Raw genomic sequence first — 26,610 nt, forward strand, 5'->3', positions numbered from 1 at the left:
ATACATTCCTGAGACTAACCAGCTTCTTCTCATCGGGTGTGGTGTGTGTGTGGAGGCAGCGGTCGAGGGCGCGGGTGTATGCCTCACACAACACCCGCACCTCCTCCACCTGCTCCTCCGCTGCTCGTAGCTCACCCACCACATCTGTGCGGTCACTCCTGGGGGTGCAAGAAGACTCATTTAATATAGGTATACCAGGGCACTAAATTACAAAACTTAGGTACCATATAATATGAGAGGTTTCTTCTACACTGAATTAACCCTGACTATGAATTACTAATCAGGAACTTTACCTGGATAGGACAAACCAATTTATGCAAAAAGGTTAATGGCTATCATCAATAATAATCTCATAAAATTACTAATCATTACCATCATCATCATCACCATAGTCTGAAAATCATAAAGCTGAATGGACTGTACATTGCATGCACTCAATACACCCCACAGTAATGCACCAGTCAGTAATTAACTCTCCACTGTGAGGAGGAGGTTCCTTGACTAATCTAGGAGCAACAGTAATAATAATAATAAATAAAAATACCATACACTATTCCCTGAATAATAATATGAGATTTATGCTAAGAGAGAGTTGTGGGTTGCTGAGTGAAAGAATATACAAAATCAATTCCTGAGTTGTAGGGGGAACAGTTTGGGAACATGAACTTCATTAAAATATCAACAAACTGATCTTCCACACACTCATCAGTAAGTCATAAAAACATCCATACTATTATTCCAGTTCTGAAGGAGACAGACCTAGGAAAGTGGAACTGAGTATGGATGACGAGTATTGGTGCTCAAGTGGTGACATGTGAAAGTGTAAGGCATAATTTTGTATATATAAGAAAATTACTGGTCCACAGGGATGTCTATATTCTATCTCCAAAGCTGTGATCATTTAATATTATGCATGGACATATAACTTTAAAAATACAGTGGAAATAAAAAATCTAATCGTGTAAAATACATAAATCACTAAACTAGAGATGCTAGGAATGGTGTCAAGCCCACAACACTATGTCTGCAAACTCAAACTGTTGAAGGTAAGGGTGTGATGTTGACAAACTGACCAACTGGGAGGGCTTGCAACACACACACACACACACACACACACACACACACACACACACACACACACACACACACACACACATACACAATCAGCACAGTGCCAACAAGGCCAGTCAATATGGCGAGTTAACAGCTAGCAACACTGATGAATGACCTTGGAATACCAAAGCTGGTGGCCTGTACTATTGGGGTAGGGCTAATGATGTGATGCTAGCTACAAGATTGTTATGGCTGTGGGGGGGTTTTTGGTATGGGTGGGTGGGTGGATGGAAAGATGGATAGACAGAGGGATGGTTGGATGGACAGATGGATGGATTGACGGATAGATGGACATCTGAAGGATGGATGGACAGATGGAAGGATGGATGGATGAATGGGCAGGCAGAGGTAATTACTGATACAACAGTTGAATTGATGAATAGATAAGAACAGATATATAGACAAACAGGTAGAAAATAGACAGACATACAAGTATAGGTCTACTAGTAAACAGATGCATGAAAGGATAGTCAGGTGCCATAAGAGATACTGAGAGAGAGAGAGAGAGAGAGAGAGAGAGAGAGAATTAAGGCCTAAGAAACCAGGGATTAAAAGAGAATGAAAGGATGATTGATGAGCAGCGCTAAGAGAGACAGGGGAGGGAGGAAGGGAGAGGGGGAGAGAGAGAGAGAGAGAGAGAGAGAGAGAGAGAGAGAGAGAAGGGAGGGATGGAGGGAGGGAGAGGGGGAGAGAGAACAGAGGGGCAGAGGGAGGGAGAGGGAGGGAGAGGAAGGAGAGGGGAAGGTAAGAAGGAAGGAATGAGGGAAGAAAGGAGGGAAAAGGTGGAGGGGGGATGAAAGGAGGGAGAGATAGGAAAGGTAAAAGAAGGGATGGAGGGAGTTGGAATGGAGAGAGGTGGGAAGAAGGGAAGGAAGACAGAAAGAAGACAGGAAGGGTGAGGGGGAGGGAAAGGGAGGAAGAGATAAGAAGTAAAGAGGTGGAGTAAACACACAAAATGATGACAGATGGAAAGAGAGAGAGAGAGAGAGAGAGAGAGAGAGAGCAGGGGGGGGGGGGAACTGAGGTCAGGACAGTAGGGTAAATTAGGCTAGGCAGAGAGTGGGCTAGGCAGGGTAAGGCAGGGGTAAAAAGGGTGTGGCAATAAAAGGACCTGTAACATGAGAGGCAGGAAAAGAAAGAGGCTGAGACTGAAACTAAGATAGGCAGGGTAAGGCAGGGTAAGGCAGAGTAAGGTAGGGTGAGGCAGGATAAGACAGGATTAAAAAGGGTGGAGCAAAATGGAATATGTGAGTAATATGAGAGGCAGGGAATGATAGAGGCTGAGATAGAAGCAGGATGAGGCATGGCAGAATGTGTAAATAATAATTAGAAGAAGCAAGTACAGTAATACCAGCTAGAATGGAAGGGTAGACAGGGTAAGACAGGGCTTGGCAGGCAGTATTAGAGGCAGGGTGAAGCGCAGCATGGTAGGGTGAGGCAAAATAAGGGAGCGAGAGGCGAGTGAGGCAGGAAAGAACGTGTGAGAAACATGAGAGGCAGGGAAAGAACGAGGCTGGGAGAGAATGAGATAGATCACAGTGTGGCTAACAGAAATATGAGAGAGAGAGAGAGAGAGAATTTGAAGATACTGACAATATAAACAGAAATGATAATAATAATGAGGAAACTAAAGACAGAAGGAGAAAATAAGAGAGTGGATAGAGAGAGAATAAGAAGACCAAGGTAGTTTTCAAGATATATGAACCAACTAAAGAAAGTGAAATTAAAGGGAGTGGACAAAGAGTGAGAAAAAGAGAATAGATTGAGGTAGTTTTATACATACAGAGAGGGGGCAATGGGGTAGCTAACATGGACGCAGGGCAGACAACGATTCAGTAATTAGGATTCATTACCAGACCACCACCACCACCACCACGCTGCTCTCTTGTTACTCACACACTCTGCTCTCTTCTGCCTTACCCTGCCCTGCCCTGCCCTCCTCACCTTACCTAGTCCTAATCTGCCTCACACTATCCAGCCTTGCCTTAACCTGCCCTCTCAACCCTCTGTCTAGCTTCTGTCTGCCTACACTAGCTTCGACCTTAATCTGTCTCTCCCTGTCCCTCTTCTTCCTCATACACCTTAATCTGTCTTCTGCCTCTCCTGTTACTCACACAGCTTACCCTGTTGTCTCAGGCTAGTGTCTCACTCTCTGCTTCCTTTTATTTGTCTCTGCATGACCCTATCCCATTGTGTCTGTTTCACCTTAATGTCTCGCTCTCTCCTTCCATTCATACCTGTCTTTGTCTCTATCTGAATCTGTTACACACTGTCCAGTTTCACTCTCTATCACTCACCCTGTCATGCCTAATCTTATCCCATCATCAGCTATGTCTTTGTTTCAGCCTAACATCTAACTCACTTCCTACCAGTTTCCATATCTCTACAAGCTTCAGTGCTAAACTGTGTCCCTTGCTGTGTACACTGTTAAACATTCTGCTCTCCCTTGCCATTCCCTACCCTACCCAACCTCATCCTTCCTCAATTCCACCCTCCCACTTTCTATATCAATACTTCTTTTTGTTATACACATGCTGTGCCCCACCCTACCCTGCCTCACCCACTATCTGACTCACCCTAGTCAATCCTACCCTACTACTCTACCCTACCCTTTCTCAATTTCATCCTTCCTACTCACCTCTCTCCCTCCCCTTTTCTATACCAATACTGCTTTTATTATATACACATGATCTATCCTATCCTGCCCTGCCTTACCCTACCCTACCCTAAATTGTCTCCCTCTCTTTACCCTAGCTTCTGTGAACCCCCCCCCCTCTCTCTCTCTCTCTCTCTCTCTCTCTCTCCCACTAGTCATGTTCTACCCTACCCATCCAGCCATTTACACCACAGGCTTATCCTTTTCCTACTTACACTTCTTACAGACCATACTTCCTGATTAATACCATCCATTTCCATTTACCTACCTCCTTCCATCATAATCCTTCCCTCCTCCCCTTCCTTTCTCCACTATTTCCATTCTTTCCTCCCTTTTTCCATCTACTTCTCTCCATCTCTAATCTCTTTTTTTTTCCTTCCTTCCCTCCCTTTACCTCTCTCTCTCTCTCTCTCTTTTTTTTTTTCTTCCTTCCCTCCCTTCACGTATCTCCCTTTTGACCTCCCTGTCTCCACCTATCTCCCTTGTTTCCTCCCTCCCTCCCCTATCTCCTTTTTTCCCCACCACCCCTATCTCTACTATCTCTCCTCCCTCTCTCCACATCCTTCCGCTTGAAAGAACATGGCGTGAACATGTACTGAGTCCCCCCCCTTCTCTTTCTGTGTGTGTGTGTGTGTGTGTGTGTGTGTGTGTGTGTGCAAAAGTTATCCTCCTGTGTCACCTTCCAAGCTATCACAAACCCGAGAACACAGATGAGTTTGTCACATTATTTCCTATTTATCCTGCAGATTACACCTGCATAATGCCTTATACGTACCTTTTATCTTTTTAAAACTGAAATCAGTTGCATCAATAACAGCTACAATATTAACCTGCTCATGACTGGCACAACTCTAGTACTAGATGTTCTATTCAAGGTACCGGCAGATGATTTTATTCGGCTGAAGGTGAGTCACTGAAGCCCGAGTTCATACCGTACTGCCTGCCATTAATCTGCCCATGGTCTAAGCAATTCTAGTGTACTATTCCAACTAACATCAAACAATTTTCTGTCTTTCTTTTTCCATGCCAGTTTTATGCTCCATTCCACTACTGTTTCTGGGGTATATCCATTATCAATATTACTATACTCATTTTACTCTAACTTGGGCTAAAACTGCCCTCTCTCCATTTTGAATGCTGAGTTGTAACAATAGACTTATGCTAAATTATGATGCTAGTCACCAAGAAGTGCTATGGAAAAGATGTAGAGCTGAATGATTGTCTTATTCTGCCATTAAGCTACACGTAATAAGCTATTAAAAAAAAAATCTAGGCCAAATTAAAGTGAAAAGAGTATACACAAGCTACAAGAGAACTACCACCACCATACTACCAGCATCCCTCCACACCGTAGCCTAGCAACCATAACTACCACCACCATCACCACAATTATCTGCTCTCACTAACCCTAACACCTACCACAATGACCCAGTACCACAATCATCTACCAATCACCACAACTACTAGCATTATGACAATGATCACTAGTCACTAACCCTAACAACCACCACAACTACCACTACTACCACAATCATCAGCACTAACCCCAACAACAACCATACTCATCTACCACAACAACCATTCATAAAAGGCCCAGCCACAACAACCACAATTACAACAACCATCAACTGCACTCCAATAACTCTCACTACAACAATTACTTACTGGCCTCTACCACAATTACGGCAATTTAACTATCAACTACCAATATTCCATTAACAACTATCATATCTATCAGCTACCACCATTCCTTTAACTCCTATCTATCAACTACCACAATTCCTATAACCACCCATCTACCACAATTACCGTCATTAACCACTTCATTACGAGAGCTCTCATCTGTATACTGTGGCTTAAAATTAATACAGTACTATCACCACTACCCCTCTCATGGTAAAAACAGCTCTAGTTCCTTATTCCTGCTAGTTTGATGATTTTATTTCGGCTGAGAGTGAGTCATAGGAGCCTGAGAATGACGACAACAACAACCACTCATTCTGACATATGACAAGCGGAGTGTAAGTGAGAAGGGGGAGGGGTGTGTGTGTGTGTGTGTGTGTGTGTGTGTGTGTGTGTGTGTGTGTGTGTGTGTGTGTGTGTGTGTGTGTGTGTGTGTGTGTGTGTGTGTGTGTGTGAGAGAGAGAGAGAGAGAGAGAGAGAGAGAGAGAAACTACTTACTCTTACTTTATAGCCCCAGGATCTCTTCTATGGGAAAGAAGAGAAGAGAAAAGAGGGAAGAAAAGTGAAGAGTAGAGAAGTGAAGAGAAGAGATGAGATGAAAAGAGAAGCAAAGAGCTGAGAGGAGAGGGGAGAAGGAGGGAGTGCGCACAAAACTTATTAAATATTTACCTGAAGATAATTTACAGAAAGAGCATTTTGGACTCCTTGAACCATTCTCTTTTAAACAGCAGTCAAGCTTTGTTTTAACCAATTCTGGCATAATGACATGACTGTTATAGCCCTACTAGAACCAAACGATTATTTTCAGCTGCAGTCTCGATAGTGGTAACCCTTCTTTTGTTGACACATTTAGGTATGGCCTTTTTACTCTAACTTGGGCTGAAATCACCATCTTTCCATCTTTAATGCTGAGTTGTGAGAATAAATTAACACTAGAACATGGCACTTGTCAATGTGAACTGCTATGGATAGGATGTAAAAACATAGCACTGTCCTTTTCTGCCTCTGAGCTACGTGAAATAAGCCGAAAAAGGACAAAAATCTGAGCCAAGTATGAGTGAAAAGAGAGAAATTATATTCTGTCTAACACAATACGATTTTATTTACATGACAAAAATTCCAAGATGTCAGGAGATTTTAAAGTATTTAGATTTTGATTACTATGGACAAGTTTTCAGTAAGTTGATATACTCAAGATACAGTAATGTCATATGATGTTATATAAAGAATGAAATTATGAATCCTAACAATTTCGTTCATGATATCAATTTCACTGTTAGGAATGCATTTAGGTGGCTGTTTAAATCAAGCTAAAACTATATCATCTTAATTAGCAAAGATACATGCCAACTTCTTCAGCTAGCCTTATTATTGTACTTGGTTATTTCATTCATGCTAATACCAACTGATCATATTTAGCCCAGACAAATCTTAGTACAGCAGTCGCATGGTTAAAACAGGGCCACTCTTTGTCCCTAACTGGTCAACAGGATACACACAATTAACGGACATCCACGGCTGTCATTATCTGGAACGTTCATATTCAACACAGGATACCCAAGCTTTCTCTCTTATCAGTGCGGTTTTAGTCCTGCTATGGATAGATTATTTTATACAGCTTCATCATATCATCATCATCACCATTGAGACCAACCTATCTAGCCTCAGTATCACCATTATCTTCATCACCACCATTATAATCATCCTATCTAGCCTATCTATCTATCTACTATTGTCATTATCATCATCAACATCACCAACCCCATTATCACCATTCTATCTAGCCTATCTAGCTATCATCAACCCCATTACCATCACCATCTATCATCAACCTCATTGCCATCAACATATCTTGCCTATCTACCATATCTATGCAAATTTATATATTAATACCCAGATGCTTTAATTCCAGAAGGGGTGACCATAAAATAAATCACCTCCTTGTCATTCTGCCCTTTCTCCAACTCTCACCCCCTCACTTGTATACTTCACCCCATCCCTCCATCTCGCCCTCAGTCTCCCCCCTCCCCCTTCACCTCACTCACGTACACTCTCCTATTCAGTCTCATCTGCATGTCCATCTAATTTATGGGTTTAACTTTTCTGCATCAATGGAGGGTAAAGCTGGAGAAGTGACAGGACTATTACTGCCATCAGCACAAACCTACTGCTATTCATCTGTGGCCACCCATTCCAGGATAAAGGCATTTGGATAGTGGTAGATAGAGAGATAAACAAGACACTGGAATGATAGATAGATACAGATATAGACAGAGATAGTAAAGGCATCTTGTACTGAAAAGGGATAATGAAATCTATAACTAACTCTCCACTTTGATAAACATTTCTAGACATAATAAAAGCATGCTACTCTTCTCAATTTCACCAGACCTAAAAATGCCATCCATCCATTTAATACTACTTATGATGCTAGCCATGAAAGTGTGCTATGGGAAGGGTGTAGAGTCATAGTACTATATTGTCCTTTTCTGCCACCAAGCTACTGCACGTGAAATAAGATGCAAAAGGACAAATATCTGGCCCAAGTTAAGGTGAAAGGACTACAGATGATGGGGTGAAGGAACTTGCTAGGCTACAAGCCTTAAAGAACCTCAATACCAACTTCCCAGCAACATTACGATGAACCATGAGCAATTCTGATATATTAATCTTTTGAATCTGTTTTTCTTTTTGTTTTTAGTTTATTCTTTGTTTATATAATCACACAGAACAAGTAAAATAAAAAGAGTATAGAGATGTGAATGTACCGTACTAAAAGTTTAACACACTGGCCACAAACTCAGCTTTAAATGGAATAATAGCCTTAATAACAGAAAACATCACATTCTCAATGCCCAGTCTGCCTGCACTGTAATGCCTCTCTCTCTCTCTCTGAAACTACAGTACAGTACACCATTTTTTCTATATATGATTACCATTTTCAATTATACGAATACTATGATCCCCTACCAAGTACCATTTTCAATACACAATCTCCGATTTCACTAAATAAACCTGTTCGTAAAATGAGGGTTACCTACCACAGCTGACCTAAGACATTGTAAAGGCTGGAATGTAAAGGCAAAGTGTGTTATCAGAGTGTAAATATCACAGGATTAGCACCCTCTGTTTTACCTCCTCAAGAAAATGGGTTCAGTGATCTATCACTATACCCCTGTCATATCTAATATCAAGCACTCGAATCAAATTTCGTTGCAACTAATACAGTACAGTACTAATGTTTTTATTTTATGTAAACATTAACCTCATAGTTCATTCAACTTACTAACTACAGTGTACTTATTCTAAAATGACAAAGATCCCTATTTCTTTCAGCTCAGCTGGTTACCAAATACAGTTAGACACAGGGTTGATTTGCATAATAAGCAAGAAGACTCATTCCTACCTCATAACTAAGGTTTATCATATTTCAAAGAATCAAAATTTAGCACTAAAGTTTTGGGAGTGGTCCAACTCCATTAGGTAAATACAAACTGACTGTAATAATGATAATCTTTTTCTTCATTTATATATTCCTTACCCCTTTCACACATATAAAACCAACTGGCAGCAGCAAGAATAAAACAAGAAATATTCTTTGTGAAGAAGGTAACACTTGTATTTCTAATCCCTTCACCCTAACCCACATAAAACCCACATAACTGTTTGGCACACGACAAGAATAAAGTGTAAAAAGAAAGCAAGAATCTAAATTATAATACTGTACTTAACTGGGATATATATAGTACTCAATGGTAGGCTACAGCAGACCATGATAATAAACCCTTTGAATCTGGTGACGTACTTTTCTCTTATTCTTGTTACCAAGTGGCTTTCACTCACTTTATGAGGATCTCCTGCAGTGAAAGGGTTAATTAAGGTTACAGTATATCTAACCCCTTTATTTAAAAGTCTCTCCTAAACCGAAAAAATTATCTGAGGATAGAAAAAAACAAACAAAATTGAAGAGCCATCAGTAAAACGGGTTAGGGGTATGTGACTAACCAAACCAAATTCAGTCATTAAGAAAGGTGATTTTTTTTTTTTTTTACAGCAATGAAGAAGGAATCAAAGGGTTTAAAAGCCCACTAATATTGTTCCCTCAGAAAGAGAGACAGAGAGAGAGAGAGAGAATTATCATCAGTACACTCAATCCTTCGTGTATGCAACTGGACATCTCTCTCTCTCTTAAAACTGTATTTCCCTCTACCTCCAGTCTTTTAAATACAATGTGTTGGGGCATCTCAAAGTGAACAGAACTTTATTTTGTCTCATTTTATTTTCCTTTCACTGGAATGAACACATTTTTGTAAGTTTCCGACCTTCGTTTCTTAATTGTGCACTAAAAAAAAAAAAAAAAAAAAAAAAAAAAAAAAGAGTTCAGGCATAACACTCCATTAAAATATACAAGTATATGCAATATTTAACCCATTAATTGAGTGACTTTTTATTTTTTTCCTGGTTAAAGTTTGTTTTTGTTACTACATGATTACATTTACCTTTGGAGGTTGACCTATAGTTCTTTCACCTCAACTTACCCCAGAATTTCGTCCTTTTGCAGCTTATTTTACACTGCTCAGTGGCAAAGCAACACCATGACTCTTCATCATTTCCACAGCAATTTTTCATGACTAGCACCATAATCTAGAGTTAATCTCTAGTTACAACTCTGTAATGAAGATGGAGAGATGGCAATTTTTGGCCAGGTTAGAGGGTATAGTAGTAAAGGTTACCATAAAACCATCCAGATATAGCAACAATAAACTAAAACAGACATCACCAGACTGAAAAAGCTAGTACGGTACTGTACAGTAGTAGTAGTTACAACCCCATGCTCATCTGAATGTGAACCCACTGAACTGCAGACTGAAGTTACCCTTCCCCTGCAGTCCACCATTCTCCTTTTAGGGGATAAGGAAGTATGTGAAGGACATTTGTACAACCAGGCAGGTGAGCTGTCCAGTTATCAGTGCCACCACATGAAGGCATCCTTCTCCAGCACCAATGAAGAGGTTAAAACAAGGATGGAAAATAAAGTTACTCCACCTAGCCAAAAACTAGGCATCATAATGTCACATATTAGCATCTATGACATCTAAACAAAATCCAAATCACCCAGAGCTGACATAAACAACCACCTAGAGCCAGGAAGATCAAACTAAAATGGACATCACTGAACTGATGACATTAAAACAATACAAAAGAAACAGTAAATCCACCTAACCAACAACTAAGCATCATGTCACATCTTATCATCCTTGACATTACATCCTGCGTCCAACCCACGTGGGCCACTACAACATAGAGAATACTGTACATGCTATGATGCATCCTTTTCCTGGGGACCGGCTCGCATGGTTTCAATGTTTGCTATTCATGTTTCTGTTATTCATCACCATCACCTACACCTCCTTTCCCACCCTAAGGTTTTGTCTAACATACTGATATATTTTTATAAACTAGCGCTTATGTTTTTATTTTACTGAATTTATTGTTAACTTATTTTTTATCATACTCATGTTTTTATTACAGTAACTGACCCTTATGGTTTTTTTAATTCACATTTTTATTGATCAGCTCTTATGTTTTCTTGTAAATGTTTGGTTTTATTGACAGACTCTTATGTTTGTTTGTTTTTTACCTTATTCATGTTTTTCTTGAGTGGCCCACGATTTTTCCATTAGCCTATTCATATTTTTTTAAATAAATGACTCATGGCTTCTTTGTTATTCAGTTAGTTTTTGTGCCTGCTCTTATGGCTTCTTCATTACTCATACAGTATTTTCATTAACTGACTTACAGTTTTCCATCATTCATACTGTATTTTAATAACTGGCTCCTACAGTGTTTTCACTGTTCATATATTTTTTAACTGGTTCTTACAGTTTTTCATTATTCACATTTTTATTAGCTGGCTCTTACAGTTCTTCATTCTTCACATTTTTATTAGCTGGCTCTTACAGTTCTTCATTCTTCACATTTTTATTAGCTGGCTCTCCAGGTTTCCATGTTCATGTTTTAGTCTACTGGCACCTATGTATGGATGCAAAACACTACTAAGGCACAAGCATAAAAAATCAGTGAAAGCAGAGAACTACCATACCAAACTCCAAATATGCTTAGTGTTTGAGAGATTATTACTGTACAACAGGATATCATCAAACTTTGGTTATTCTTCATGGAAGCTTTGTATCAACTGGATTTTTTGTTTTTCCCTCTTACACATCCTTGGGGCCAGAGAGAATTAATTAAACCTGCATGTTAGATCACAGTTAATTACAGTAAGTTTTTTTAAAGACTAAGTGGTATATTAATGTGAAACTCTTTGACTGACTTTGAAGTCTGAATCAAAACTCTCTTAGATATCAATCAAAGGATAGATTCATGTTTATCTTGGAGTCAAACTTTTTCAATTTTATGGAATGTTCTCCACATCAATTACCCTCAAATTTCAGTAACTCAACATGATCACCATTGCCAAATATGCAGAGTTACACTACATGTGGCAAAACTATCCAGTTAGTACAGTAAATATATACTATGGTTTTGTATCAATTTAAACTTTATGAACTTGTACATCAGCAAAGTGTGTCTTCCCTTACTCACTTCTTTGCTGTGCACAGGCTGAAGGGCCCAGGAAGCCAACCAGGTGAGATAACAAGGAAAGATAATGGAACTGTTGAGGAATATGTGTGGGTTGTGTAGATTGGATGGGATAAGAAACAGATATGTGAATGATGCAGAGAAAGGAAGTCTATGAATCACCGGAAGGAGGACAGTATACCGGTACTTAGACTGTATGGTCACAAAGAAAGAATGAATACCAGTATGAAAAGGCTGATAACATGGTACAGTAAAAGTCCTCGAATACAACCACCAATAATCCGAATATCCCAAGACTCCGAATGTTTCAAGATGAAATTTTTTGGAATTTTTCTGGGCTTTTTTCAAATTTTCCTGGGCTATATCTATGGACTTCTCTGACTTGGACTTGCACTTGGACTTGGATGCACCTGCCTGCAACTATTCAACTACACTTCTATGCATTTCTGGTGTCTAAAACAATAACCCATATCATTTTAAATGTTTACTTAATGATCATGTACATATTTCTAATGTCTTCAAAGGTCCCTCCCAACAGTACGAAAAAACAATAATCTGAAAGACCCTCAGTCCCCTGCCATTCGGATTACAGGATACAGGTGGCCAAGATGATAGGTATAATAAATGACTGTGAGAAAGCCAAGATACAAGGAAACTAAAGAAGTACAAGAATTAATGAGTGACAACTGGCTGAGGGAATGTACCAGTGTTTACAGTATCACTTCCAATGATAAATCAAGTATTTTACTGGGTAATTTTCTCATTTCAACTAAAACTCGATGGCGATAAATCTATGGCTCCCCTTGATTTTGTCTTTGATTTATGAGTTCTACCTTCATTGGTAATTACCACTTTTTGAGATATTCTCCCTCCCCATGTGTGAATAACATACCATAACCATTTTATGAATTACCTTATTCTGACCTTACATAACCTAACCTAAACCCCAAGCAATCCAGTTCTAACCCCAAGAAATTCCAAATTTACCTAAATTATCGACTGCACGTTCCTAACAACACTAGGAATGGAAAAGCATCTGTTACTCACAGACTCCATGACGAAAACGAACTGCCAAGCAGCAAAATCAATTATACAGCTGGTGACTGACTCAAGAGAATCATGCAACCTGTCCTGGCTGCCTACAGGCTAGATTTCAGAATTTTATATTCCTGTTAATATTGATTTCCAACAGAAGTGTCACAGAAGAAAAGGTATTTATACAAATAAGACCTAACAATACAACAATCCCAAAATAAATGGATCAATTATGAGCTGTATTACTCCTATATCCAGGTATTAATATTCATATTGGGATACACTTTTTTAGGCTGAAGGGATTAGATACAGCCTTTATTAATCCCTTCACTGCCTGACATTGTTACAAATTGAATAAAATCACCTACAGATAGCAAGAATAAAATAACATGGTAACACACTGAACAGAAAAAAAACACATGACAAAGGTTACACCTTTTTTAATTTGCCAGTTACCAGAACTGCAACTCCAAAAGGGATACAAGTGTGACAGTTGGTCATACATATAAATGAATAATAACTACCATACTTATGAAAAATAATCTCCTCCACGACAAGGCATCCCTCTCCAACACAATGTTATCGTAATGCAAACAGACCAGCACCAGTATATAACAGCATTATTAAAAACATAGTACCAGCATGCTTTGTGAAAGATTACACATATACATAACCCTTAATCAGATGAAGCAAATTAGTGTGGTCTGCTCTGGCTGTGGAGACATGCAAGGAATTTTGAAAGCTTGAAGAATGAGTGGGGGCGTCGTCCACTCATACTGGTACAATAGTAACAGTTCTCCTACCCTGTGTTTTCTCTTTATCCTGTTTATGGATCCTATCAACCTCATGCATAACAGTGAGAATGAGGTGATGATAATGATGATAATTTGCCTACAAGAGTACAATATGTGCTAAACTTTCATCAAGGGCCAAAAAATGAGTACCCAAAGGATATAAGAACAAAAATAAATAAAACACAAAAAACTGTGCCAGGAGGGAAAACAATACAAGAATAACAGTAAAGTATGTCTTTGACTCATACTCTAGTGCTTCTGGCAAGACGAGATCAAAGGTGAAGGTCAATTAAAAAACACCCACACACACTCATACACACACACCCTACACACATACACACACTCACAAAGAAGCCATTCGTTAAAAATCCACGCATACACAAATTCATGAGTCTAGGTAAGATACACGTGAACGAAAAATCGATGAAAATATCGAAAATGAAAGGCAGAATGGGGCTTTGTATTTTGCTGAGGAGAACCCAGAGTGAAGGTTGAGAAAAAGTACTAATAATCCTTGTTTGAAGTAAAATATGGGATGTTTTGGTATATTCAAAGTTTGAAGTAAATATCAGGTTATATGCTGATTCCATTAATGGCCTGGATGAACAGCAGGAAGTGCCATAGATAAGAATAATTCGGAAGGCCAGTGCGAGAGAAAAGGGCTGGGTCACCTGAGGAAAAGATGGTCTGCCTGCTGTTTCACCCGCTTCAACTGTCTCCCGAAGTTCATGGTGTCGAGGGAGGGTAGCTTTACATCACTCCCTCACACATTGGAAGGCAAATGGAGGCCCGAGAGGCGATATGTGCAGGAAAATTAACACTCCCTCCACCCTCGTACATGACCAGAGCCAGACTGTCGTGTTTACGTCTGAGAAGCTATCGTCTCGCACTCAATTATCTCTTTTAATTTAGCATTTAACTTCTCTTAGCACCTCAACAACGCCTATTTACAACCTGTTAAAAATGAATGAGTCACCTCTCTCTCAAAATTTATTTAATTAAGGTTTAATTGACAAGACAGACGAAATAAATGTCACGAGCTGTCCTAGGTTGTGATTGGCTGAAAGGAAGAACTGTCAGCCAATGAAAATTATTCTTCAGCTTTGCCACATGGCCGCTAATTTTAAACTCTTAATAAAATTATACAGCATTCTGTCAAAGAATGAGAATCACAATCAAATTTGCAATCAAACTCCTGTCATAACTGTTTTATTTCATTCTTTTTCTTTTCTGTGGGGAAAACCAAGAGACAGGAGGATATTCTACACATTTTCCTTGTTATTCCTGCAAAAACAATCCAGACTGATCATATAGCTGAGATTTCCAGCCATCAACACCAAAATAAAGTTTATTATCAACTTACCTTAGAAAGGCACGCATAAATGTCTCGACGCCGTGAGCAGGATAACAGGTTTCCTTTCACAGAACTGAACTGAAATATTTATTGTTGTAAAAGGTACAAGGCGCTAATACAACAAAAGAAGGTGGTGGGTCTTATGTTGCAATAGGATAATATTTTGAAGCATTTGTTTTAACCATGCATAATTAAATGCAACAAAGAATAAAACAGTAGGACATAAATGAACGTAACAGAGGACATAATACCGATTTCGCTGCTCGTCCTGCGAAAAATTATATGTCGGCAGGTGTAGCGCAGCTGCACATGCGCTACTGCAAATTCCTCTCATGTCAGTCTGCCTGGCTGTGTGTCTGGAGGAAATACCTGTCCTGTGGGTGATGGCTGCCGGGGATAACTTTACAGACTAATAATACTGCATGCATAGGCTTATAATTTGGTGCAATATAAACGTGGTGAGCCAGCTGGACCTATTTTGACAGGTAAGCTGGCAAGGCAGTTTTGTAGCCTACACGTGTAATTTATGATAACTGTAGTTCATTCATTTGAACTAAACGGAAATTGCAGTTTATTTATCTCAGCTCAACGATGGAATGAGACAGTAATACGTCTCTGCATCCTTTTCCATAGCACTGCTTCGTGACTAACACCATATTCCAGTCATCTCTTCTTACAGCCCAATATGCACAATCGATAGATGGCAATTTTACATCGTTATAATGAAAAAACTTATAACAGTGGTGTCATATACAAGCATGTCACTGTCATGTCAGCTTCATTTCTCATCGATTATTTGATAAACAATCGAATGATAATGAAAAGATAAACGGCTTTGTAGTAAACGTTTTATTCAACCTGCTTTATTATTATTATTATTATTATTATTATTATTATTATTATTATCATTATTATTATTATTAGATGGAGGGATGGAGTGGAGAGGTATACGGTATATACGAGAGTGGGGGGATGTGAGCTGGAAGCAGGGCCGTGAATAGCGGGAGACAGGGCGGCATGGAGGCGATTTGTTTATGGCCACCCCTTACACTATTAATGCGTATGGCAACAGATAGATAAACAGATTATTATCATATTCAAAGACGAGTAGGTATCCTTAACAAAATTGGTATTTTCTTCATCATTCCACCCACACCTCCTCTCCTTCTACCCTCCATTCTGCTCATCTTCACTTCCTCCTTCCTTCTTTCACCATATTTGCCTCAACTCTCCATCTCCCCCTTCACTGTCACCTGTCTTCCTTCTGTATTCCCTCCCTTCACGCACTCCCAGGTATTCCCTCCCTCCGGTCATAGCTGCTTCCCTTGTTTCCCTTTTCCTTCCCTCTGTCAACACCTTCCTCTACCCAGTGTTGGCAGAAGTAAAATACAGCAATTTATGTGTTCTTGCAGAGTGAAAGTGGGGTCAGGATGGTGGTGGTACGAGCTAGCAGCAGCAACAGCCGGTCGGGCAGCAGTCGTGCTAGCAGCAGTCGTGCCAGCAGCAGTCACAATGGTGGTAGCGGTGGGATGAGTGTGTGGGACCTGGCTGTTGCAGAGGCCAGGAAACGGAGACAGGAGGCAGGGCCACCTGAGGCCGATAAAGCACCCAGAGAGGCCACACTGCTCCTAGTGGGCACACGCTCTGCCGTGAGTACTGCCCTTCCTTTATCTAGGCTGTTGTCTTGGAGCCAGTACTGATCAGCAGTCCTCCAACATTACCGTCCCCATCCAAGGGCTTTCATATAGTTTGATATAACTGATGTGGCGATGGCATCCTGTCCTGATCCAGCTAAATGCCCAGGGCTGTTAGTCGTAAAAAGTCCACAAAGAGAGTCCTTGCAGTTTAAAGTTGGCAGTTCCCAACACTTTTTATGTGGTCAGGCAAGGCCTGATGGCAATAGTAGTAGCAGTTGTTGTAGTCCCAGGTACTTTAGAATGTCAACCCAGTGGACTGCGAGCTGAACCTGCCCATATCCTGCAGTCCACCATCCTTCTTTCGAGGATGGAGTGGGAGTTGTAGATCGTTTGTATGACCAATCAACGGACCTGTCCGGTTATATCTGTCACCATGTGAAATTATCCCTCTTCAGCATCCGGCACAGCCTGAAGACAGAGTCTGCGCTGGGAATCAGAGAAACTGTACTTTGAATCTGCATGTACATTTTTTTTTTTTTTTATCTCTCCTCTCTTAATTTCCAAGAAAATAAAAAACATTTAAGCCCAACATTTCAGCTGGTTACTAGAATCACTGTAGCACATGTAGGTAATCCAACGGTAGTGATGTCTTATGTGTTGTCTTTGCAGGGCAAGACAACACTGCTGCAGAGGTTCCTGGATCGTGAGGAAGCCCCACGACACACCCTCGCCCTGGAGTACACCTATGGCAGGAAGACTGGCAGGACGCTGGTATGTTAGTAATTATTATACTGAGGTCAAGTCTCTCTTGTAACTCAGTCTTTCATTTGATCCGAAATAAGTGCATATTGCTACTCACAAAAGTTGAAAGGTTTAAGGATCGACTCCAACTCCAGTACTAAAAATGTTTCCGTAAAAGTCATTTCTCTCTACTAAATCTCAGCATCCGTCCATGCCTACATTCAACTGTCTATATACCTATATGTCTATTTGTCAGTCGGTCCATTTCTCTCTCCCTTCCCTCAGGTAAAGGATGTATGCCACCTATGGGAGTTGGGTGGCGGTTCTCTCTCTACCCCGCTCCTTTCCACCCCTCTCACCCCCCGAGCCCTACCCACACTAACAGTCATCATCGTTTTGGACCTGTCAAAACCTCACACTCTTTGGCAGGATCTGACTTCGCTGTTAGCTGCGTTGAAGGTGAGAGAATGAGAGAGAGAGAGAGAGAGAGAGAGAGAGAGAGAGAGAGAGAGAGAGAGAGAGAGAGAACGTTTATAGGCTATCAGGACCGTCACTTCCACTAGCAGCTAATCTAAATATCGTGCTAACCATCTTTACAGACGGAGGTGAAAAAAGCAGCAGACGGAGTTCCAGGACTGAGCGAAAGTTTGGAGGCGGCTGCTAAAAAGAGACTCAAGCCAGGTGCACAGGTGAGTGGAGGTTTGTTTAAATATTCTTTATTGTAAGTAATCACTGGTCTGCTGATAGGAGGGGGGCGCACATTCCATCCACGTCCCCACAAAACACACACACACACACACACACACACACACACACACACACATTATAGACCGGTCTCCCTCACTATTAAAGTCTGCAAACTATGTGAAAATGACATTAGAAAAAGATGGGTAAAATTCCTTGAAGGGCATATGGTAAAAACGTCCAAGCAATTTGGATTTTGAGAAGTGTCGTCTTGTTATGAACTTGTTGAACACCCATGGCAGAGTGATACATTGTTCAAGAAAGGGAAGGGTGAGTAGACCGTATCTACCCAGATTTAAAGAAGGTTTTTGATAGAATGCCACACAGATTATTATGGAAACTGAAAACCTATGGAAGTGTACATGAGAAATTGTTGAAATGGATGGAAAATTAATTGATGGAAAGACAAATGAGAACCGTAATAAGATACAAGTTTTCCCAGTGGAAAACAGTAACTTTAACCCAGGGTTCTGTGCTGGCCCAAATTATGTTCCTGACTTATACATAAATGACATGCCTGACGGGTTGAATACATATAAGTTTATTTGCTGATGATGCAAAAATTATGAAACATATTAAGAGAGTAAATTGTTGTAAAGAATTGCAAAAAGATCTAGATAAACTCTACAAGTCTTGTCAACCGTGGAAAACTGAATTCAGTACTAATAAATGTCATGTATTGGAAATGGGAGTCAGTGATAAGAGACCAAGGTATGAGTACAAGATGGAAGATGAAATAAGGAAGGTAAAAGATGCAATGGACCTTGATGTGACTACAGCATAACCTATCGCCAGAGAAAAATATCAACAGGATTACTGGAGGAACTTACTGGCCACTGAACAACATGAGTGGCATTTAATTATATGGATGACGAGATGCTGAGAGAGTTAATAGTGACCATGATAGGACCGAGACTGGAATATGCAGCAGTGTAATGATCACCACACTTGAAAAAGCATATACCAGTAAACTCGAAAGAATACAAAGGATAGCCACAAAATTGACACCAAGCTTAAGGGAGCTGTCTTATGAGGAGAGATTAGAAAAGCTGAAATAGCCAACCCTGAGAGACACAAGAGAGAAAGGAGATTTGATTGCAATGTTTAGGGGAGTAAGAGGAATAGAGCATGTAGAGGGAGAGGACCTCTTTGTGAAAGACGATGGAAGAACAAGAGGACATGAATTTAAGCTGAAGATGAGTCGAAGCCTCAGTGATGTAAAGATATTTATTTTTCCAAACAGAACTGTAAAATAGTGGAATAATATTGAGGGAGAGGTGGTGCGAGCAGAGAGCATCCGTGTGTTTAAATCTAGATTGGATAAGAAATATTTGTAGAAGAGATGGGACAACACCAGCTTAGCTCAAATCCCGTATAATCAAATAAATAGGTAGGTAGGTAAACACACACACACACACACACACACACACACACACACACACACACTGGAGCACCTGAACACACTATACCAAGGGTCGGGGGACTTTTTAGGGCATTACCCAAAAATTCATTTGAGTAAAATGCAATATTATGATACATGGCTTTACATCTTGTTCAATTAAACTTACATCATTTATGTGAAAAATCATTATTATACCGCACACATTACCTCTCATACGCACGCCTTACCCCCCAAATTTTTAAATTTACCCTAGATGGGGTAATTTACCTGTTCCCCGACCTCTCAATATCAGGCGTCAATAACAAAAGTGTCATGGATCCTCCCAAGGCCACGAGCAAACATCGCCCACTAGGGACTACCCAATCTGCGTTGAGGGAAGTATGACACAACCTCGTCCACAACTATGTCCGCGTTATCTCCCAATCTATCGCGTCATAACATCCTTATCATTACGCCATGACTATGTAAACCACTCTTGACAGCTCTTCCTAATTGTTTTTTTTTTTTTTTTAACTGCAAATAATGTAAACTGGCCCCGTGATCTGTGAGCAACTCTTATTTCGTATTTCAATCAGGCTATCGGGAAACAAACGAACGGATTTATTTATGAAGCCCATGGCAGAAACCTGTTATTTACGTTCTATAGATCTTTTCCACGTGGCGTCACGGGTCATGCGACTTTTGTTTACGCCCCCCAACTCACCTCCACAAGCCCCCTAACCCCCCACAAAACCCCCCAACCCTCTTCCCCTCCATCCCCTACACGTCCCACTCCTTACCACCCATCCCCAACCCTCCTCCCCCAAACCAACCCTAATCCCACCCCCACCACTATTCAAACTCCCCCTCCCTCCCTCCACCTCCTTCCCCCACTCCCCCGCCGCCACCCTCCACTCATTCATCAACTACTCAATTCCCAGTCAGTGTATACAATCCCTCCCCCCATGGCCCCACGTCAATAATTTACTGATTACCAAGACGATTTATATGTACTGTATGTCAATTCCAGCTAGATATGTTACACATATTTACCTTGAGGGATGTCCCGGTGAACTTTCACGGGGTGTTCACAAAACAGTGATAGAGATCGCCATATCAGAGATCTGGTTTCGGTCTCCCGTACTTGAAATGGGTGAATTTCTCCCTAGATATGGTGTAAGCGTCCAACCTCATACACTTTATCTTGTTCCTGTACAGTTCTTGGTGGCGTTGATCCAGATTTCTGCATAAATCAGACAGTTCAGTCTCTGACAGCCCTGTCTAGACAATGATTACTGCGAGGAGTTTGCCGTCCAACATGGAGTCGTAAACAAAACCACGTGATTTCTGTGACATCACTAGAAAAGGTCTATAATTCAGCAAGCAGACCAACAACCTCCAATGCACACATCTAACTCAAAACTATTTCACTCATCACCATCATCTTTCCGATGTCTGGCAACTCAATGACAAGGGATAATTGTGACATAACCAACCCTATGCTACTTATTGCCCTTTCATGACCCACGCCACTCGAGTATTCATAAAATTTCTCGAGTTTAAGTCGTGTATATGATCGCTTTGCTTATACTTTACCTTCGTCCATCCAGGTACCATAACTATCAAAGCCAAAGCACTGACATAATTTGAGTGAAAAATATAACCAAACAATAACTTTTTACCATAATCTGTGATCGATTTGTTATCGTAATATTAGCTAAGATCATTTAAGAATATTCGCCATTGCCGAGATTCACAAAACATACAGTAATTATCTACCTGTCGATATGCCACATAAGAAAGCAATGAGTATTGAATTTGCTGATTTTGCTGTTACTGGAGATATATTTGAATTAAGCAATCGTCACAGCTTTAATGGCAAGTTTACCTAATGTGCAAGTCCTCGTAGTAATTACCTACCACCCTCGCTTACTCTACACAATTCTTTCATTGTTTTATTCATTCTCCCCACATTTGAGAAATAAATTATACCTTCCCAATCCCGTGCTGCCTTTCATATAATACCCATCTTCAAAGGGTGTATTTATATCATTCTGCCACATCAGCAACTACCATCTTAGCTCATCCCATCCACACTCCTTCCCTTGTCCCACTCCCATTCATTCCTCCCCATTTGCTGACCGACCCCAAACACCTAACTTCAAAGAATATGTCCCCTTGCATGTCCTTGAAGTGAAGTGGTAAAGATTATTCAGATCAACCCCTTCAATCTAGTAATATATTTGCTTCCTTATTCTTGCTATCTCCACAGAGTATTATTTGACTGGGATAAGATGTTGAACTTCAGAGGTTAGATAGACAGTAGTCTTCATTAACCCCTTTACAAGAAAACTTTGTAATCTGACAACAATTGTCTGGAGACTGCAGGATTTAACCAACCTACTGGTAGTACTGTAGATCATTAAAATGAAGGGATTAAAAATTCATCCCCACCCCCACCCTGCAGGATGAGGGTGAGGTTGATCCATTCCCAGTGCCACTGATTATCATCGGTGGAAAGTATGACCTCTTCCAGGACCTTGAGCCAGAGGGCAAGAGGATCATTTGTAGGGCACTCAGGTAAGATGAACGGAACATGTGTCACTCTAAGTTCGTCATGAATTTAACAGTGACTGTCAGATATTTAGAGCATGCCTACACACCTCTGCCATCTATGTAAAACCTCCCAGATGCTGCTCTTGGATAAGGTTTCCTCATGTTCATTAACCCCTTCACTACTTGTGTGATATTGTAAACTGGGAAAAGTTTGGTGGCAGCAAGAATGAAATAAAAATTACATCCTCTGCCTGGAATGAGCAAACTGACTAATTACTGTATAGTCTATTTGCTTATACCTGACAGAATTGGGCCACTCTCCTTGCATATTTAGAGCCTTGGTTATGAAATAGAACCGAGTCCCCTTTGATGCTAGTGAAGCTGACAATCCATTCAGACTAAAGGCCACCATCTGAGGTTAAGAATTTGGGATTTTTTGTCTGATTAAAATAAATGCACTGTAACAGTACACAATTCCTAAACAGGTATGTGGATCACACCAACGGAGCGTCACTACAGTTTTTCTCGTCCAAGGATGCTGGACTGGTCAAGAAGGCTAAGGAACTGCTCAGTCACCATGCATTTGGTACTGCTGGGAGGTTAGTCTTCCTGCTGCCATATGAATTTATTTCTTTACAATAAAGACATTGGATATGGTCTACATAACACTGAACAGGCACATGCAATATCTCTCTATAAGAACTCAAAACCTCTCTCCACAGTCGTAGTTTGGCGCAGGACTACAACAAGCCGCTGATTGTGCCAGCCGGGAGTGACAGCCTAGCAGCCATCAGTCCAGGGGAAACCCAAGACATAAACTCATGGGCTCGCACATTGACAACACGATTTCCCCCGGTGGGTCTAGTATCAATCTATCTGTGTACAGTCAGATGCCAAAATCACTTAAACCAAGTTACAGTTTACTTAATTTTTATCTTGTTCTCCAGATGATTTTAATCATTATAGCCATTTAATCATCAAAACCTCTGTGCGAAAGGGTTTGATGTAAGCTATATCTGGTCTCTTTCCAGTAGTAAAATAATTCTATCTCCCTAAACCTGTAATCAGCTTTACAGGTTGCAGTGGCATTTTCAACAGGCAGTTTTACTGTTAATCCACAGGAAAATAAAGACAAAACACCTGTTAAAAATTCCACTGCAACATATAAAGCTGATTTCCTAGTTTCCTCAAGTTACCGAATCAGCAGTGCGGAAAAAAGTGACATTTTGGAACATATTCCTGAGTTATATTATGGACTGCCTGTAACACCCAAATATATCCCCATGATGGAACAGGAAGAAGGAGAGGAAGGGTCAGGTGTGATGCCAGAGGACCCGGCCAGAGACCCAACTTACGCAGAACCAGACATAGACAACCTCAGGACACAGAAGGACCAGGTAGGAGCAGACGTGTAGGAAGCTCTTATTGTTACATTTTATTATTATTATTATTATTATTATTATTACTGTTAGCCACTTCATCCCAAATGTAATTCACACTTCATTCTTGCTGCTACTAGACAATTTTATTTCAGCTGAAAGAGAAATTTCTAGTAGTGAAGGAGTTAATGAATACTACATCTAACTTTTCACACAATGTATGCATACTCCTTCACTGCTAATCGGTGAACTTTAAAAATTCACAGACTTGTTAATCAACTTTACAGTATTTTAGATATTTGTGCTGTGACTCACATTATTTATATGGTGAGAAATTGAGTTAGAATAATAATGATGCATACAGTGCAATGTGAAATGGAAGAGACATTCACGTGGTATGGACATGTGGATGGATTGCAAGTAATATTGAGAGAAGTTTGAATGCGAAGAGCTGTAATGGGTTATATTGCACGAGGACAACCTTGAGTTATCTGGGAAAGATGCCAACCTTGAAAAGTGTTTGAGAAAGCAAGATAGGTGCAAGAACACAGCAACCTGAAAAGACCTGTCACAGCCATCACCTCCAGAGAAGGAGGAAGAGGAGGAGGAGATGGAAGAAAGGGAAAGATAGAGGAAGGAAGATAGGGAGGATCGGGGAGGAGGAAGAAGAGAGGGAGCAGGATAAGGAGGAGGGGGTGGGGGAGATGAGAGGGAGGAAGAGGAGGAGGGGGTGGGGGGAGATGAGAGGGAGGAAGAGGAGAAAGGATGGAGAAAAAGAAGGAAATTATTTTATCTAGTCTATTCACTAACACTCACCTCTACTTGCAGGAACTGGAGAGGATCAGACGTGAGGTGGGAAGGAACTCGGCAAGATGGGCAGAGCTGGAAATCTCATAGTCTTCATCCATCTGTCTATCTATCCATCCATCATCTAGTTCATTAACCTTATAGGGAGTGTTGGGGCTTGGAGGTAGGCTACTCAGTACAAACATTTATGGTGAAAATGAGATGTCCGTACCTGAGAAGCATTAGACCTAAGTGCTCAATAAACCCTAAACACATAGCTCACACTTAAACCCATACAGGCCACACCTGGATGAGTGCCCTAACCCACTAGAGCACCAGGCATTCATTTCCTAGTCTATTTTTTACTTTAACTGTATAACTGAAAAATAAACATAAAATGGCTGCATTATTTATTCTCAATATAGAAATATTTATATACAAAAACTGTCTATTATGAAAGAATATATAAGAAATGTATTCCTGTGAGGCAGTGCTAAAAGCTGCATCACCTTGGAAAATGTTAACCCTTTGATTGCAGTTGGTACATTCGGCATTTTATTCATTTTGTGGTTCCAGGCTCATCTGAAATGTGAACTCTGTGGATTGCAGGCTTAAGCTGCCTTTCTGCAGTCCACCATCATTCTATGCTGGTGGACAGCATAGAAGTTAAGAGACATCTGCATAACCCATGCAGTTAAGCCACCTAGTACATTAAAGCTACCACATGAAGACAACCCTCTCCAGCACCATTTTATTCATACTAACACAAGATTATTTTCTTCTTTCAACTGAGAGAAGTCCTAGCAGGCAAAGTTTCACTTACTATCTCAAGTAAACTTTTCTCTGCTGCTGATACACCTACAAATTCTGAAGCCTTGAATCTGGTGGCATCCTCCCCCCACAAAACTAAAAAGGTTAGATATAGTCTTCATTCACCTCCTTACTAAATGTGGTCTGTCCTGAGTTGAATAAAATAATCTGGTGATAGCAAGAGTATTAGGCAGCTTAAAGGGGTTAATACAATCTTAGAATCAAGGCAGCTTTCTACTTTGCTTAAGGGATTTAATAACACATCTTCCTCAGTTAATTACTCTGCATATTACACATTTATACTCTCCTGCATGTTATGTGTGCAAAATTATGTCAACATCATCATCACCACCATCCTGGTTTACTTCCCCCTCCTCACCTAAAGATGGGGTGATGCATGATCCAGGAGAGAAAATATGAAAGCTTAGAAATTGGCATGTTACATAAGATGGGTGTAACACATCCATAAATCCATCAAGTCAGAAGAATCCTGCCTCATCCTCACATGCCTTCCGATCTGCACACATTTTTTCAGTACAATTCTTTATGTATATAATTAATACACACAATATTATGGCATATTATGCAAAATAAACTGCAAAAGAAGAGATGCAATGAAGTCAACTATGCCAAGGAGAATACAGCCCAATATATAACTCTGCATTTCAGAAGTGAAAGCAAAATACTATAGTACATCTACTTTAATGTGGCAAAATCAGGCCACAATCCAAATGTAAAGGCAGATCAGCAAATAGAAAAACCCTAAGGAATATGAAGGACAGGGTGGTCTGTAAATAGTGCTCCAGCAGAAACTCCAGAGGGTATCATATGTATTGTGGAGATGGCTCAATCTGCTGGTATGGGCATGGGTATGACAGCAGGATCAGGAAATGAATAAGTGATGAAAGGTGGATACTGGTAATGCTGACTAAGCCATCCCCTCAATGCACAAGAAATCGTTTGCGGACTGGAAGTGAAGCGATATATATGGGCCACCCTTTATAGAGCAATGTTTTTCATCTCATTTTTCTTTTTTTCCCCCACAAGACTTCAGATTTGGTCCAGGCATAAGAGTGACATCATCATCATCATCATCCAGACTTTCTTTCTCACCCTAGTGCACACTGACAAAAAAGGCTACAAATAACTGAAACATAGAAGAGCTGTAACATACCTTTTCCATAACCACATCAGCCAATCAGGGTGCAAGAGAGGCTGGGTATCTTTGTCAGAAAAGTTTAAATGGACTATAGAAAAGTATGCCATGCTAAGAAGAAGGCATCATAATATTGCAATTACAAAATGCAGTATGATATGGTTTAAAGCACTGTCTGATTA

The 26,610-nt window shown here is 40.4% G+C and overlaps 2 protein-coding genes across 2 annotated transcripts in view; one reads left to right on the forward strand and one right to left on the reverse strand.

The window, feature by feature from the left end:
* The window catches only part of LOC145399472 (rho GTPase-activating protein 17-like), a 30,233-nt gene extending 15,520 nt beyond the window's left edge, over positions 1–14,713 (reverse strand). Inside the window, exons 1-2 of the mRNA XM_080272080.1 lie at positions 14,556–14,713; positions 20–158 (exon numbers count right to left, since the gene is read on the reverse strand). Coding sequence (XP_080128206.1) covers positions 20–158; positions 14,556–14,614 — 198 coding nt within the window. The 5' untranslated portion in view covers positions 14,615–14,713. The remainder of the gene's footprint in view (positions 1–19; positions 159–14,555) is intronic.
* An 894-nt stretch (positions 14,714–15,607) lies between these two features.
* On the forward strand, positions 15,608–24,829 carry LOC145399414 (cytoplasmic dynein 2 light intermediate chain 1). Its single transcript, XM_080272031.1, has 10 exons — positions 15,608–15,723; positions 16,651–16,887; positions 17,545–17,646; positions 17,902–18,075; positions 18,216–18,305; positions 22,209–22,321; positions 22,783–22,896; positions 23,020–23,152; positions 23,593–23,694; positions 24,505–24,829. Exons 2-10 carry the CDS (start codon positions 16,669–16,671, stop codon positions 24,571–24,573), a joined length of 1,116 nt encoding a protein of 371 aa, XP_080128157.1. The 5' UTR covers positions 15,608–15,723; positions 16,651–16,668; the 3' UTR covers positions 24,574–24,829.
* The last annotated feature ends 1,781 nt before the right edge of the window (positions 24,830–26,610 follow it).

The sequence above is a fragment of the Coenobita brevimanus genome, chromosome 49 (assembly GCF_032717465.1).
Source record: "Coenobita brevimanus isolate Jiangsu-jjx chromosome 49, ASM3271746v2, whole genome shotgun sequence".
Lineage (NCBI taxonomy): Eukaryota > Metazoa > Arthropoda > Malacostraca > Decapoda > Coenobitidae > Coenobita > Coenobita brevimanus.

What these genes read in the sequence shown, in the direction of transcription:
- LOC145399414 (XM_080272031.1), top strand. Translation starts at nt 16,669, where the DNA reads ATGGTGGTGGTACGAGCTAGCAGCAGCAACAGCCGGTCGGGCAGCAGT. An exon ending in GGAAGACTGGCAGGACGCTG is followed by an intron (nt 17,647 to 17,901) that starts GTATGTTAGTAA and finishes CCCTTCCCTCAG; the next exon opens with GTAAAGGATGTATGCCACCT. An exon ending in ATCATTTGTAGGGCACTCAG is followed by an intron (nt 22,322 to 22,782) that starts GTAAGATGAACG and finishes ATTCCTAAACAG; the next exon opens with GTATGTGGATCACACCAACG.